A 17229-nucleotide genomic window follows, 5' to 3' on the forward strand; every position below is an offset into this window, starting at 1 on the left:
AGATGCAACCGAGTAAATTACAAGTACAGAGTCCGACTTGCCATTGTGAAGAAGTGTCTATCATATATATAGACATGTGTCTGGTTGAAGATCGTATGTCTATCACATATATAGACATGTGTCTGTTGTTAAAGGTCGTATGTCTATCATATATATATATAGACATATGTCTGTTGTTGCATATCGTACGTCTATCACATATATAGACATGTGTCTGTTGTTGAAGATCGTATGTCTATCATATATATAGACATGTGTCTATTGTTGAAAATCGTATGTCTATCATATATATAGACATGTGTCTGTTGTTAAAGATCGTATGTCTATCATATATATAGACATGTGTCTTGTTGAAGATCGTATGTCTATCATATATATAGACATGTGTCTGTTGTTGAAGATCGTATGTCTATCATATATATATAGACATGTGTCTGTTGTTAAAGATCGTTTGGCTATCATATATATATATAGACATGTGTCTGTTGTTGAAGATCGTATGTCTATCATATATATAGACATGTGTCTGTTGTTAAAGATCGTATGTCTATCATATAATATATATAGACATGTGTCTGTTGTTGAAGATCGTATGCTATACCGGTATATTATCAGTTTTATCACAACGTCAAGATCTTAATCGTTCCGAGTCTAAAAAGGTAGATTTTAAACAAGAAGACCAGTCAAAATTAAAAAAAGAAAGTTTTTATTCAGATTTCAATAAGACATAGACATATTTTACGAGCATTGTATATGATCTATCTATACCACATGTACCTTACGTATATACAGATCATTGTGACCTTCTACTTCTGAAATCAGGAAAAAATGGCAAATTCAATAATTTCACCACAAATACTAGCCTTTACTCTTCAATTAAGATTATGTAGAGTGCAACTTTTGGCAGTCAAGAAATTTCAACAGAACATGTATTTTGTATACAAGAATGCTGGAATACAAATGTGTGTGGTTACATATGTGTAGTGCTGCTGACTAATTCTGTGCATTTTCCCAAAGTTTCAGGTCAGATTTCCATGACTTGTGACCTGTTGACGACTATGTGACCATTTGATCATCAGAAAGCAACACAAGTTTACCAGTTTTTGAAAACCTAGGTTATAAATCTTGCCGTATATGTAAAACATATGCTCAACATGGGATTTTATTTTTGATAAAAGAAATAAAGGATTTGCCTTTAATACTAAATTTCCAATGAAAAGTATAGATAACCCGAGACAATCATTGATGTTGCTTCAGGCGATATAAACGGTTAAACAAACTTGTGTCTAGTTTTAAAAAATATGCTTGAAGATAGCTCAAAATGTGAGAACAGAAAAAGAAAATAAAAGGCGCATTTAGAGGCAACAGTAGTTTACTGATGTTCAAATCTCATAAAACCTTTTAGAAGATAAAAATCAAGGTAAAAACAAAAACTAACTCAATGATATGTTCAAAATGATATCACTAAATTGTGATGGAAATTGAATGACAGTAACGAAAACATACAAAAATTCATCGCTCGAGATTTTTTCCGGGAAATGTTCCATAATTGACTTCACTTTTAGTATTCCAAACGTAAAACAGATTTAGATTATATTAAAAAAATAATTTTAATTTTTTAATTTACATAAATATATTTTTAAATCAAAATGATATGTTGAACCGTTGAACAAAAATCTGACAGAGTTTTCAAATTTCTTAGGTATTTAAAATTATTTCGTAAATCTCGGATGTTTTGATGTTTACGTCAACGAAGACGGCCATTTTGATGGCCAGACTTTGCAAGTGACTGAGGTTTTTTTTGGCTAAACAAACTTATAGGCCTCTTATATGCTGTAAAATTAGATAAAATGGCTTCTCAGAGAGGTGGAGGCTTAGTCCAACGACGGGGTAATAATGTAAGAACAGACGAAGCAAATTCAAGTGAACAGCAAGAAGATCTTTCGGGATATCCTGATGAAGAAGAGGAACACGACTCAAAAGAAACTCGTTTAACTTTAATGGAAGAAATCTTACTGTTGGGATTAAAAGATAGAGAGGTTACACATTTAAATAAGTGTGTTTTCAGAAAAAAAACAAAAATCATAATTTCCAAATCCGTCTACAGAAAAAAGTAAAATCACAAAAATACTGAACTCCCAGGAAAATTCAAAAAGGAAAGTCCCCAATCAAATGGCAAAATCAAAAAAACAAACACATCAAACTAATGGATAACAACTGTCATATTCCTGACTTGGTACAGGCATTTTCTTATGTAGAAAATGGTGGATTGAACCTGGTTTTATAGCTAGCTAAACCTCTCACTTGTATGACAGTAGCATCAAATTCCATTATATTGATAACGATGCGTGAACAAAACAGACACAATAGGTAAAAATGTCAAAAATAGGGGTACAGCAGTCAACATTGTGTTATCATCTTAATCACTATAAAAACAAACAAATGTAACGAAGAAGCACAAAAAGGCATACATCAAATTTAACATCCTCATTTTGCTTATATTATACGATTTTATTTATCTATGTAAAATCCACCCATAAAGGATAGAAGGTTTAAGTACTGCGTAAAATCGTGCGTTTGAAATTCTCACAGGTAGACATCAAATAATTTTGTCGTTCAAAGTATGACAGGATACATAAACACAGAGTCACGTAAAATGGATATAACAAAAAAACAGTAAAAGTAATATTAATAAATAAGATAAAATAATTGTGTGGTACAAAGTATGACGATATACATAAGTACAGAGTCACGTCAAATGTATATCACAAAAAACAGACTCAACAGTAAAAGTAATATTAATAAATAAAATAATTTTGTCGTTCAAAGTATGAGGGGATACATAAGCACAGAGTCACGTCAAATGGATATCTTAAAAAAAAGACAACAGTAAAAGTAATATTAATAAAGATAAATAAAAGAATACTATAACACGTTATTAAAATGATAAACAACGTCAGAACGCAAAATCTATACTTCAAGACCATAGTGTATTATTTGTGAAGTTGATACGGAATATTTATCAACAAGTTCTTGTTACCTTCCGATGAAATTGCTCCTATATTATATTTCGACAAGAATCAGAAACTCATAATGTCATGAATGTAATATAGATTTTTATTAAATGAATTATCAAATCACCGTTAATTATTGTGTACTAATCAGCTGTTATCGACAGGTAAACCTACTTTTGGACTGTTCAGTATATTCTACATGCTCGCAATATTGACAAGGAATTTATTACTTAATAGCGGATTATTACAAAAGGAATAAAATGAAATATAATCAATTTTTTTAAAGGCAGGGCGCAATGGGTACAAGTCAAATCGGCCCGTGGTCAATTTGGTACCTATAGAAAAAGTCAAATCGGCAACAAGTCAGATCAGCACCTATTTAAAATCATTTCGCATTTGATAATTCAACTGGCACCTAATATTATTTTTACAGTTTTCTTTCATTTCTGTTTGTAAATATTTTAACTTTTTTTTATAATATATATTTTTTTTGCAAAACTTAAAATTTCAGAGGTTCATTTCGTACATTGTTAAAAACTTTGTACATGTAATTAAGCTGGAAGAATACACAATAAACAATTTCTGTTTCAAGTTTTCTCAATATTCTTTTAATGGTGTTTTGATTGGTTATAACTTTAAAAACTTATGAACTTATATCTATAACAAACAATAACACGTTTGTTGCTTTAACAATTTTCAGATAGTTTTTGATCTTTCATAATTAAAAAAAATAAATAAAGAAGCAATTACACAAGCTGTTGTTTAATCTACAGATGAGGATAAAACTAACATTATAATTGTTATTTGAATTGTTTATTTTACGCATTTCCTGTCTTTACGTGTATCATGTGTATGAAATGAATAAAGTCCGCACCAATCTTGTAGCCCATGTTAACTAGTAATGTGTCATGTTCATTGTATTTAATGTAATAGTTTACATTGTGGATGTTTAACTTTAAGTCAGACTTGCCAGATCGCAGCATCTACAACTCTTTTCTTATTAAATGAAATTATCTACATGTATGCAGATGGATTGGAATATAAAACACTTTTTCATCATTGACATCACATACAGTGTACATGTTCTTTACATGTACATTTTACTAGGTTGACAATACAAAGTACAATTTAAATATTATAATTGAAAAAAAATGAAGTGGACACAACCTCAGAATTGTTGGGGCTGTACTTAAAAAAAAGTGTAATCAAACTACTTTTAAACTTGGAAGAATTATTATTTTGAATTACATGCATAAATTTATGTTACAGGGTTACACTTCATTCTGGAATGACTGCATATCATCCGGTCTGAGAGGCTGTATATTAATAGAACTTGGGTTACGAGGACGGGTAGAACTAGAGAAAGCAGGAATGCGTAGAAGAAGTTTACTAAATCGTAAAATCCTTCTAAAGAATCCAGCTCCTACAGGTGATGTTTTACTGGATGAAGCATTAAAACACATTAAAGAGACAGAACCAGCTGAAACAGTTCAAAGTTGGATAGAATATTTAAGTGGTAGGTGAAGTGAAGTACATGTACTCCATGCTGTTGTACAAAACTTTAGATGATGAAAAATAAATATATTTTTTGTATAAAATTTATTCTATTGTAAGCAGAAGTTTGCTAAAGGACTGGGTGCAAACACATGTATGAAAAGAACATTTTTTGGTTTGACAAACAAAAATATGTATGTTTTCTCATTCCAGTCTTAAAATTTGAGTCGGTCGGGATTCTTTTTATACGCCCGTTTATGGGACGTATGTGGTATACCTCTGTCCGTCGTCAACATGTCAGAGAATAACTCAAAAACTCTTTAACCAATTTGCATGAAACTTTGATGAATTGTTTATATCTGTGGCACAGCTCTTTATTCAAAAATCTCATACAACTCCTTTTAGTATTTAATGCACTTACATTTGTACATGCCTTAAATGATGATTTATTACCCAATTTTTTTTTTTGGTTTTGTCTATTATCTTGGAAAACTATAATAGATAGATAGAAACTCTTAATAGCAAAAATTTTCTTTAATTTTGTCTATTACCTTGAGAAAAATAAATGATATAGAGGAACTTTCAATAGACTAGATCTAATAATAAGGGGGCGGTAGTGGCCAGGTGGTCTAAGTAGTTCATCTACTGTATCAGTAGACTGTCAACACTGAGGCTGTGAGTTCAAACCCCGCACATGAAAGGTGCATTCCACTCCAAATCTTCATTGACTAGATTTGTCAGTTTTCCAGACGATGGTTGGTGGTTTCCTCCAAGCACTCCAGATTTTTCCAATAAAAACTGATGCCAAGATCTTGCCAATAGTGCATAAAGTGGGAATAAACACCATCTATTTACAAATGTACATGAACTAATCATCTATCTTCTCCTTATAGGAGTTATAATTTTTTTTAAATGTGGATTTTAATCCCATTTTTTGTGGTTTTTAGCCAAAACTATAGTAGCTAAAGAGAAAACTATTGAAGTGATAAACTAAACACTCAAATGAATAACTCTCTGTTTCTGAATTTCTTTACATCAAAACATCAATTGCTGACTGTGCAGCATCCGTTTGATATCATGTGCATTTTAATATTGCTTGAAACAGTTAAAGAAAAGCAATGTGAAGGATGGAAAGGCAAATTATCTGTCTCAGCATTTTATCATCCAATAAAATGAGTTCTGCAATGACGATGAATGTTGACAAACATTATCATACTAAGATTTTGATAAGGATTTGTAAGCCAAAAAAATAGATGTGGGTAGACCTTTGATATGCAGCTTAGGCTTTATTTAGACAGCTTTCCTTGTATTGCCTGAGGAACTTATATCCACTTCATTTGAACTTGGGTGACAGTTGTCTCATTGGCAATCATACCACATCTTATTTTTATATTACTTAAATGATACACATGTATCAGACTAATTTCGATGATGATGAAACTTTAAAAAAAAAGAGAGTTGTCTTCCTTTTACCAGAAAAAAAATACAGTATAATGTATACATGATATACATGTCAGTTTGTGAATATTGAGTTCTTCATCAAATTTTTAGTTGTCAATTTTTATTTAGTCTTAAATATGTAAATGTATCGATCAATAAATTTGTAGAGCTTTCATACATGTAGGTGTCAACATTGAAACCTCCAAAAGGGAAGACACCCCCCCCAATAAAAATGCTAAAGCACACAATTTTATGTGCCATTTCATAGGCTACTTACTGTTAAATACTATATATACAAGTAACATAGTTGTATACATCTTTGCCCTTAGGGGTTTACATGGCAAACAGCTCATACCATATCTCCTTTTAGACTTTATTTACATGAGTATTTAGTAATTTAACAAATGTACTTTTATGCAACAGTTGAAAAATGCAGCAGTTAAATATTAAATTTTAACAAATTAGTGTATGACCTAGTCTGTGTTGCTTAGAACACAGTAGTCAGCAGTTAAATATTAAATTTTAACAAATTAGTGTTTGACCTAGTCTGTTTTGCTTTTGACCTAGTCTGTTTTGCTTAGAACACAGTAGTCAGCAGTTAAATATTAAATTTTAACAAATTAGTGTATGACCTAGTCTGTGTTGCTTAGAACACAGTAGTCAGCAGTTAAATATTAAATTTTAACAAATTAGTGTATGACCTAGTCTGTGTTGCTTAGAACACAGTAGGCAGCAGTTAAATATTAAATTTTAACAAATTAGTGTATGACCTAGTCTGTGTTGCTTAGAACACATTAGGCAGTGGTAGTATACATCCTCATTGTGATTGGCTGCATGGGGGGGGGGGGGGGGGGGGGGGTTGCAGAATTTTAGCTGAGGCAATTTCTTGGCATGCTTATTTAGAATATCAACATTATTTTACTTCACATCCAATAATCATGTTTAAAGTATAGTTTGGTGTTCTGTGATTGGAAGAAGACTTTTAATCTTTCCAGAGTGGGTTTGTTCAGAAGAAGACTGTAATCTGACATGTTCATCTTTTTTTTGTTGTTTCCACTGATCAGTGTATTGTTTCTGTCTGATAAACTAGAAGATTGAAAAAATATGATCATTATTCAGGAAAGCTCTTATGTGTCCAGATTGCTTAAACAAATCTGTGAACTTGTTTGTTACTGTCAATTTTCTCTTATTGTTTGCGTGTGTTGAATCTTTGGTCTTTGGTTTACCTCTTTTCTGATCTTTTTGGTAAGAACTTATGAATTTCCTAACTGTTGATCCCTTGAAGTAAAGGCAACATGTTGAAACAGGAAGTAGATTAGCAATCACATGGATGCATGATATTATGTTGGTTTGTTTTATTTTTTAATTCATGATAGATTAGCAATCACATGGATGCATGATATTATGTTGGTTTGTTTTATTTTTTAATTCATGATAGATTAGCAATCACATGGATGCATGATATTATGTTGGTTTGTTTTATTTTTTAATTCATGATAGATTAGCAATCACATGGATGCATGATATTATGTTGGTTTGTTTTATTTTTTAATTCATGATAGATTAGCAATCACATGGATGCATGATATTATGTTGGTTTGTTTTATTTTTTAATTCATGATAAGCAAGTCATTACAAAAATACAACAGACATCCACAACCACATACAAGGTTTGACGTCATACAGGAATATATCCATGATAAACATCATAATCTGGTATTTATGTGGAGTATGCAACCAGCACCCCTCCTACCATGGACAGTGATAAAACAAGATAAAATGAAGAAATTCTATGTAAGAATCAATGCAGAAGAATGCACATGATCTTCCTGTCTGCAGAGATATTTTAAAATATCATGAGGAAAATAATAAATGTTGGAAAACATATCATATAATTTCTATTCAGAAAGTATGAAATTATTAGGTATGCTTGAATTGAGGTCAATTAGGATTAGTTTTTCTAATCTCCAAATTTGTCTTGTTAACATGGTTAAGTCAACCAGCAGAAGACTAACTAACATTGTACTTCCCTAAGTTTGATAATAAAGTAAATGTTTAAAACTGCACACAAAGTTATAGGTTCAATTGATAATCTCTATATTCAGTATACAAAATTAGCATAGCATTGTGATTTACAGGAATTTTGTGTGATTTTCAAACTTATTTTCTTAGTTTTACTTTCAACCATAATCATAAAGCTTTTTGGGGGTTATGAATATAAGAATATGATGAAAATAACTTTATTTACAGTATTTGTCTTGTTTTGTTTTTATGAAAACAGTTGTGTTGAAGACCCATTGGTGGCCTTGGGCTGTTTTCTGCTCTTTGGTTGGGTTGTTGTCTCTTTGACACATTCCCCGTTTCAATTCTCAATTTTATAATGATTTATTTATGTAAGTTGTTATTATATGGTTATTTTTTCAGGTGAAACATGGAATCCATTAAAACTGCGATATCAGTTGAGGAATGTAAGAGAGAGACTAGCCAAGAATTTGGTAGAAAAAGGAGTATGTACAACAGAAAAACAGAATTTCCTTCTGTTTGATATGACCACTCATCCATTAACTGACTCAAATATCAAACAGAAATTAATCAAGAAAGTACAGGAATCTGTATTAAGTCGATGGACAAACAATGCACACAGAATGGAGAAACGCATGTTGGCATTAATATACCTTGCACATTCTTCTGATGTCCTAGAAAACGCTTTTGCTCCACTTTCTGATGACGACTATGAAATTGCAATGAAACGAGTCCGTGAATTACTTGACCTTGAATTTGACCAGGAATCTATGAAAGAAGGGACCAATGATGTACTGTGGGCTGTTGTAGCTGCATTTAGCAAGTGATCTTCATTGTGACATTATCTGTGGGTCTATACATGCTGTTTTATCTATGTTTTATTTCTAGATGATATCTCGTCAACATTTTATCCCTTAACATTTTTCATGGATAGAGCAACCATAACATATAGGTCATACTTCTTATAACATAGCTCTTACAAGGAAACAGGATATTTATACAGAAATTCTGAGCTATTAATGATCTATTGCTTAAATCTTACAATTGGGTTTTTAATCATTTACTTTGTTATGTGATATTAGAATAAATTAAAAGTGTATGTATAGAAAAAATAAACTTAATTTATTGTACAAAATGTCTAAAACCTTCCAATACCTGGCACAGATAAAATCTAACTTAATTACACCAAAGTCAAATAATCATTAATTTGTTATAACTTTGTTTTGGCAAATGATTTTAAATCTTACATTTTCCTAACTCATAAATCATGCAGTGACCTTCGATTTTGTGAAAATTTTGTGTTTTTAGAGAAACCGGTTTACAAAGTACAAATAAAACAGTGTAATGGATAGATAAATGTTTCTCTAAATTAAATTCTAAATTTCTTGGTTACAATAATATTTATATGATGGTAGGTGTAGTAAGAAACAGAAACAAACATTTTGACTTCTGTGAAATACTTTTATAGGACAATTTTTATTTGTTTATGAAAAAGTTCTGCTTTGTGGTATAAATTTGTTTTCAAGACTTACAAAAATGTAAGTGAACAAATGCATGAAACATTTGCTATTTGATTAGTTAAGTCTGGTGATTTAGTCGACTTGTTTTCAGACAAAACTGATACTCAAGTAATAATAAAACTTCATTGATATACTTTTTTCACTCCCTGTAATGTACATGTATATACATTATTTATGACATGAAATGATTTTCACCAAACTATTTGTAAGCAATTTGATTATATTCAGAATTATTGTGTTAACATTTCTGCTGAATTTGTCTTATATAGAAAGAAAGTGGTTTAAATGTTCTGTGAAATAATTGTCAATAGTGAAAAAGATGGCCTTTGATTACATTTTCTTACTACATGAAATTGAATGTTTTCAAAGTACACAATAACCTAAAGGCATATCTATGGGAAATTGTATTAAATAACAGGAAGTGATATTGAGGTAAAGTACATGTAACATATACATGTGCTGTGTAATTACTCTAAACAAGTATGTCACTTGTATTTATTCCACCTTACATGTATGTAGTGTGGATAGGCAATAACGGTTTTTTGAATGTTTTAACAGATAATGGCTGTATTATTTCATGTATGTACAATGATGGAGTTGTATATTTTCTTACCTTTGTAAACATTTTCAACTAAGTTAGCTGTTTTCTACATGGATTGCTAGTTGAAATCAATTGTAAAGTTGTATTTCCTTAAAAAAATGTTTTTAATAGAATTCACTGAAGTTTGTATATGTGTACATATATGCTGCTTTATATCTGAAATTGATCATCTACAAATATGTATTGTGCAGAGTATTATTATTTTAACTTTATGTACAGGACCCAATGGTTGAGACTGTAATTGTCCTTTGATAATTGAAATCTAAATCTTGTTATAATTGAAAGATGTTTGAGAAATGTCAATGAGGCTGCAATACAAGAACATGTTGTACAACACCAAATGCTGGCTTTCACTTATAACTTACTAATTACTGGTCTCGTTCTTAACTATGAAAATAAAACATCAGAGTCATTGAAATTAACAAGGTTCTGAAAAAACCCACAAAGGATTCCTTCCTTCAGTACAGTATTTGTTTTAATAGTAAACCTTAAAGGCAGAGTTTACTTAACACAATGTTTAAAAGTTAAGAGTTTATTTTTTGTTGCCTGTTACATTTTCTGTACTTTATTGTTAAGTTTTAACGGGTTTGAAATTTGAAACCTTTCCCAATCATTTTGGCCCCCAAAAATGTAGTTTTGTTTTCTGCCTCTCTACCTACCCTAAACATTCATGTCTGCTCTATCACATTGTATGGTCATTTATGTTCAGTCCAGAATATTTCCCTATAAAGTAAATTTAGAATGTTCAGACAAAAATATTTTATCTACCCATCTACCCTATTTTTTCTGCAAGGAGGCAGGAAACAAATATATATTTTTAGCCTTATTTGATGTAAACGGTCATTTGAAGAGATGTAATATGTTTTGATATATATTTAGAACCTATGTTAAGTCTCAATAGTAGTTACATGATATCTACAGACTTGGTTTGTTTCATTTCCTAAGTGCTTGTACATGAAATAATTCAATTTGTTGTTTATTTATTGCTATGCTTGTTGAAATGATCAGTGATATTTACTGACTTTTTGAAAATACTATTTATTTTATTACCAAGAATACATTATTTATAAGCCATAATTGATTTCCATGATGTTTTACAAGTTTTCCTTACAAATAAGCAGTGTGCAGAAATTTTTGAATTAAAACACTTGAAAGTGCAAAAATATTATGATATAAAACAGAAAGGGTATATATGGGATAATTTATGATAATCTAAACAAATTTTTTTAGGAAGAACATTTTTTTTCATAGATTTCTGCAAGTCTGATATATGTTTAAATCATAACTATTAATTAAGGTTGTGAGTGTTGTCAAAATTTTTAGACTTATTGGAAGCTTGAGTTTAAAAATTTTGATTTCCGCATTGTTTTGCCTGACAACACTGATCAAAACTGTTGTCATATGTTAAAATTCAAGTACGTAATCTTGATCTGTAAAGTTGAATGTCAGCAAATTAATTACGGAGATCCAGATGTTGTAACTTGACATTCTGTTCCACCTCTAAAGGTTTTTATTTTTACCGTCAAATAATCACGTCTCAAACATTTGTGTAGCAAGTTTTTTTCTTTAATGAACAGCTAGTATGTTTGTTATTCAAAACTGTTGCAGATTTATTTTTGTAACCTAACTTGTGTATCTCAACATGTTCATGCTGATTCTGTGTGTCTGTCTTGGTGTATGTGTACAGTCATATAGAGTATCAATCAAACAAAACGTATATTTTATTATTACAACAAATTCAAATTTCAGTGGAAAGTGCAACATCAAAATGATTGGATAACACATTGTGTTAAGTGTGTTGGTGTAAGTTAATAGGTCAGCTGTGAATGTGAAATCCAACACATATTTATGTGTTTTTTGTATTATTAAAGTCTTAGCTAGGTATTAGTCATTTCATTTAAGATAATTTTTTCCTTTAATTAAACAGTTCATAAAATGATTTGCAATGTTAAAATGGGTGAAATAAAGTATCTGTTATTATTATACGTTGGTGATGAAATCATTGGGTGAAAGTGTGCAGGGCATACTATAACATTGTGTACATTGGTTGATTCAGTTCTTTATTGTCATTCTGTCATCGTCAAAGGATTTAATCATTTATTTAAGATATGGCTTCATAGATTATAAAGATATGCCTGTTTCTTGTTTTAGTAGATTAAAAATCAAGGCTGGAAGTTCTACAATTTTGTTTTTTTTAAGATTTTTGATTATATAGACAGATTCAGGCAAAGGTCTTAACTTTGACCATACTATCCTCATATTTGTTAGAAGATCAGGTATAGCACCTTAAATAAATGATGGATGAGGAAAAGGAAACTTGAAATATTTTTTTATTTACAACTGAACAATTTGTGTGTATAAAAAGTACAAGTTTGTTAGGACGACCATGAAATCAAACTTACTTTTATTTACCAACCATTTGAGGAGCTACATTTTTTTTGTAAGCCAATCAAATCATCGATCAGGTAAAAAAGAATGTTTTAACCATAGGAAAGAATTCATGCTCACCTAATAAATAAGCAAACTTACTATCTACACATTCAAATGATTTAGTTGTAATTAATCTAATTTTACCAACATAGATATATTACCATGGGATATATAAATTTATATGTATATATTGTAACACTGAGGACAATTTAATATTTGAACATTGAGGGGTGTCTATTTAATTATGTGTGCATCTAACTTCGCTGAAATACAATCAGTAAAATGTAAGATGTAAATATGGAAAACTGTAAATTGCTTGTTGACAATTTCTTATATATCTGAATGGTATTGTCAAATAAATTTACATACAATTAGAAACGATGTTATATTTGGGAAAATTGTTTAGTGTATTTAACAATATTAACAACAGTAAATAAGACTAAAAAGATGGAAATTGATTAAAGATTCTAATTCCCAGCATGAGGTTTCTACTGACCCATTTTATTTCACATTTTTGCCTTTCAGGAGAAAAAATTATAAAAATACATTCATGCAAACAAACATGAATAAATTGATAAGTGAGATGTGTCAATGAAACAGCAATCCAACTACACAAACAAAAAGACATCTGAAAAGTCAGTTGATGGTCTTCAACAAAAAACAAGTGTGTGTACCATATATCAAGCTCTACGTCAACTGGAAAAAAGTTGTGCATAATTAAACGAAGATTCTATCAAAGATCTGCCATCAACACAAAACTCAAAAAATACTTGGCCTACAGTTGTTAATTTCTTTATGAGTTCGATTAGATTTGGGAATGTTTAATAATGTAACTAAACCGTCATATTAACAATTTAAGTGTATTACATGTGCAGGATTAGGCTTTTGCACTCAAATATACATGATTTGTTCTGAATAGCAGACAACAGAAGACACAAAACAATCTGATTCAACATGTAGGTCTAGTACATTGCAGGGTTCATATTATCACAATTATATTTGTTCGTCCTGATTTGCATGTTATAGTTGCCACCAAATGTCAAACAAATCTTATCATCATCATTAAATTTAGATAGACAAAAAAAACCATTAAAACACAGCTACAATCACATACTAAATGGCTTTTTTACTCAAACACATCCCCTTTATCTGGCTCAGAGATTGATGATTGGTGATTACTTTATGCTGCATCAGCACAAAAAGTCTATTGAGCGGTGAAGAGGAAGAACAAAAGAATAAGGATAGAATTTAACACACACAGATAAAAAAGAAAAGTATTATTGAATTGTGTGTGTACTACCAAAGAGAAAACAATGGCTACATTAAAGCAATATTGAAAAGTTTTCTTTGAAAAGATTATACACAGTAACACATCATGAATAATGTTAGAAAGCACAATCTATACGTATATGTCCATTCTTGTAAATTGTCAAAACATAGAGGAGAAAAAGCAACTCCACAGAAGGTATTTTTAACATCTCATATACGAGAACCCTATAAGTGCCATGAATTTTATTTTGAACAGCCCTTATGACAGACCTTTTCATTTTACTGTAGATTATGAATAAAAGGTGAAGAATATACCTCAATGAAACTGCAACCCCAAAACAACAAAAAAACAAAGACGTCTAAAGGACAGCATACAGTGTTCAACAATAGACTGATATCTATACAATACATCAAACTCTATTAAAATCATCCTCAGTCTATAAAAGTTGTGAATAAAGTAAACAGAAACGGCCAAAGAACTGCCATCACTATCCAAAAAACAAAAATATATGACATTAGGCAAACACTGTCGAGGTTCCCGACTTGAAGCATATAAACGTGGTCGGGTAAATTAGTTTTTAGGGTAAAGATTTCCTTCGTGCAATCAAAACCCTTATGTGACTGGCTTGATGGTTATCAATTTTCCAGACTTTTGAGATAAACAAAACACAGTACACTGAACACAATATTCTATACATACTATCCATGAACATTTCAAGAAATTTATATACTCCGATATATTTAAGTTACAAAATGATTTGTATGTTTATAACAACGGCTGTCAAGAAAATTACAAAAACCGAATGGTGCATGAATCTAGTACCTGTTCCAAAAATATTAATGTTGTTATTGTTAAAGTAATATTTTTAAAATTGGTGTTATCTTCCTTTGTCCATAATCATGATAATTGTAGTCTAACCAATTCATATCCAATGCGTAGTAGAATGCCATGTTACATTCGTACTTCCCACTGCAAAATGAATCTTTACCTTTCAGTGCGGACAATCACTTTGATTTGACATCACTCGATCCTCCCCATTAAAAATATCTCGACCAGTGAACTAACTGAACGTACGGTACATACAAGAGTAACATTAACATCAGAACAGGAAAAGCACTTAAAAATAAATCATCAACAAAGTATACCGTATTAAAGAATGCTCGGTGTAATTTAAAGCAAGCTCAAATATTCAACCTGCTGATAAGAAATCATACCGTCCTCCACTTTATATCGGTTACTGTACTTCAATGAAGATTTCATACAGCAACATCATGAACTGGACAAGAAGACATGATCATGTTCAATGCTTAAAAACAACCGATACTGAAATGCAAAAAATATATATATTTCTTCCCACAAAAATTTGGTGAATTAATGTTTACCAACCCCCCTTTTTCCCCCACAAAAAAAAATAATTGTCTATAGGTGACAACGGTTAAGATTCGAGATGTGGATTTAATTAGACAGTGGTGAACTAGGTGCAAAATTTAATGAAAATATTTTCAATTTTCATTCAAAATTGCTGAGTGTGAACAATTCTGATCATATTATGAGTTGACCTATTCAGACTAGTATTTTAAAATAAAAGTTACAAAGATAGTTGACTTACAAATATCTTTCAATAAAACAGAAGAAAATTCATGTTTATTTATAGTGATTTTATTAAACTTCCTATAGATGCCCTTTGCTTGCAGAAACTTTTATTTTTCTCTCACCAGGAACAAACCTATTGAAAGCTATATGTTTTGAGACTGCGACAATCATACGTATGCATTTATCAGCTATTAAAATTAGTTTTTAAGATTTCCAAATGAAAAGCCGGTATTTATTAACAGTCAAATATAAGAATTTAAACATAGAATATATCTTATAACTAAATGCTTTTCTGAGTTTTCTCCACCCACATTAGTTTAGTTCTTATTTTCATTATTGAGGGGGGGGGGGGGGGGGGGGCTCGCTTAAATTGACCTTGGTGAGATAATTTATTGACGGTAGTACCAGTCTTCACTAATTTTCAATGTTATTTTACATATTATTACAAGTTAAGGTTCAGGGATAGACTGGTCTGCTATCGAGATGCGTGTTTTCTAAAAGCGTCAGAATAAAAGACGCAGTTGTTGGGTGTACAATATATCAGTCAATTTCTATCCATTAATACATACTAGAACCAATATGTTAATATCAAGGATAGATAACTAGTTTTATGTCGAGTTTCACTAAACAAGTGATGTAAAACAAATCTAATATTCTGCATACACTTTCGTTATGTTTACCTTGAACTAAAAAGTAAAAAAGATATTTTTTTTTTATCTCTTTTCATTTTCTGTTATATTGTAAAAAAAATATCATTACAAATGATGAACATGAATTTGAAGGAAAAATACACGCAAAATCGAAGAGAAACATTTAAAGAATTGCCTTAGAATTATCACTCATCAAAACCAAGGTTCTTTAGAATTTATATGTAATCAGCAGATTAAGTTCCTTTAAAGCCTCACAGAAACACTCGGCATAAAAAAAATAATTTAGAGTTCCTGCTTGAACAAGTCAGCTTGCAACCTTTGACACTAATTTAAAATGTTTCCCCTAAAAGAACATAATATTAGATAATCTTATAATGAACTTAATGAAAAGTGTCAACTGATGTCATATAAGTGTAAGAGTGATGGCAATAAGTGTGTTGATATTGTCGGCATTCAGTAACTGCAAATTTATATGGTGATAATTATGCAAAGCAAAAGGAAAATTGGGAACAGCAGTTCTGAGAACGTAAATGTTAAAAGGCAATCTTAATCCTTTTGAAAGTACACGACTTCCACAACCAAAATATTGGTTTCATGAGACCTTAAAAATTGCCTAGTATTAATAACGTGTTCACTCTTATCAGTTATCTGTATTTTACCTAGCTTACACGCTTACGATATGACAATTTCTTTGTGGTAGCATTGTAGAAAGATAGTTCTTACGGCGAAGGATGTTTTTGAAGTTGTTATTCAGAACATTATACCCGAGTGTTCATTTTCATGTTACAAGTTCAAATCGTGACTATGTTTTGTAGCAAGTTTTTTTTGTGTTTTTTATTGTGGGATGGGGGGTGGCACCAGAAAGACGGTATGAATCTGGTACATTTTTTTGATACACCAATACCACAAGACACCATGAACCTGCAGCTACACTAGAGTATTTCCGACTTTCTGGTCAAGATGAGGTTTGGTTGATTTTTTCTTGTTTGTCCTACTGCTTTAAAGACTTTCCACTACTTTTACAATGAGTTTAGTAAAAAATTCAAGGTTTTTGAAGAGTCAAGAAAATATTTTCCAAATGTATTTTCTGAATGTTCCTCAATTATATTGATTCAGAAGATATAACAGTGTCTACAACAAAGGGAAGGAACTCAGGGAATGGTGAACTAACTTCGAAAACCAAGAGAAGACGTAT

At 30.7% G+C, this 17229-nt stretch overlaps 1 protein-coding gene across 2 annotated transcripts; it reads left to right on the plus strand.

Moving 5' to 3' along the window:
• The first annotated feature begins 1727 nt into the window (after positions 1–1727).
• On the plus strand, positions 1728–12899 carry LOC127733792 (Golgi phosphoprotein 3-like). Of its 2 annotated transcripts, XR_007997156.1 has the most exons (4): positions 1728–2039; positions 4284–4530; positions 8373–9477; positions 9514–12899. XR_007997156.1 is itself a non-coding variant. In XM_052243111.1 (3 exons), the coding sequence occupies exons 1-3, from the start codon at positions 1851–1853 to the stop codon at positions 8795–8797; spliced, it is 861 nt and encodes a 286-aa protein (XP_052099071.1). In that variant the 5' UTR covers positions 1728–1850; the 3' UTR covers positions 8798–12899. The 2 variants fall into 2 exon arrangements, 1 of the variants encoding a protein (XP_052099071.1); XM_052243111.1 differs by having other exon boundaries at positions 8373–12899.
• Positions 12900–17229: the final 4330 nt, after the last annotated feature.

This window comes from Mytilus californianus, unplaced genomic scaffold (genome assembly GCF_021869535.1).
Source record: "Mytilus californianus isolate M0D057914Y unplaced genomic scaffold, xbMytCali1.0.p SCAF_3, whole genome shotgun sequence".
Lineage (NCBI taxonomy): Eukaryota > Metazoa > Mollusca > Bivalvia > Mytilida > Mytilidae > Mytilus > Mytilus californianus.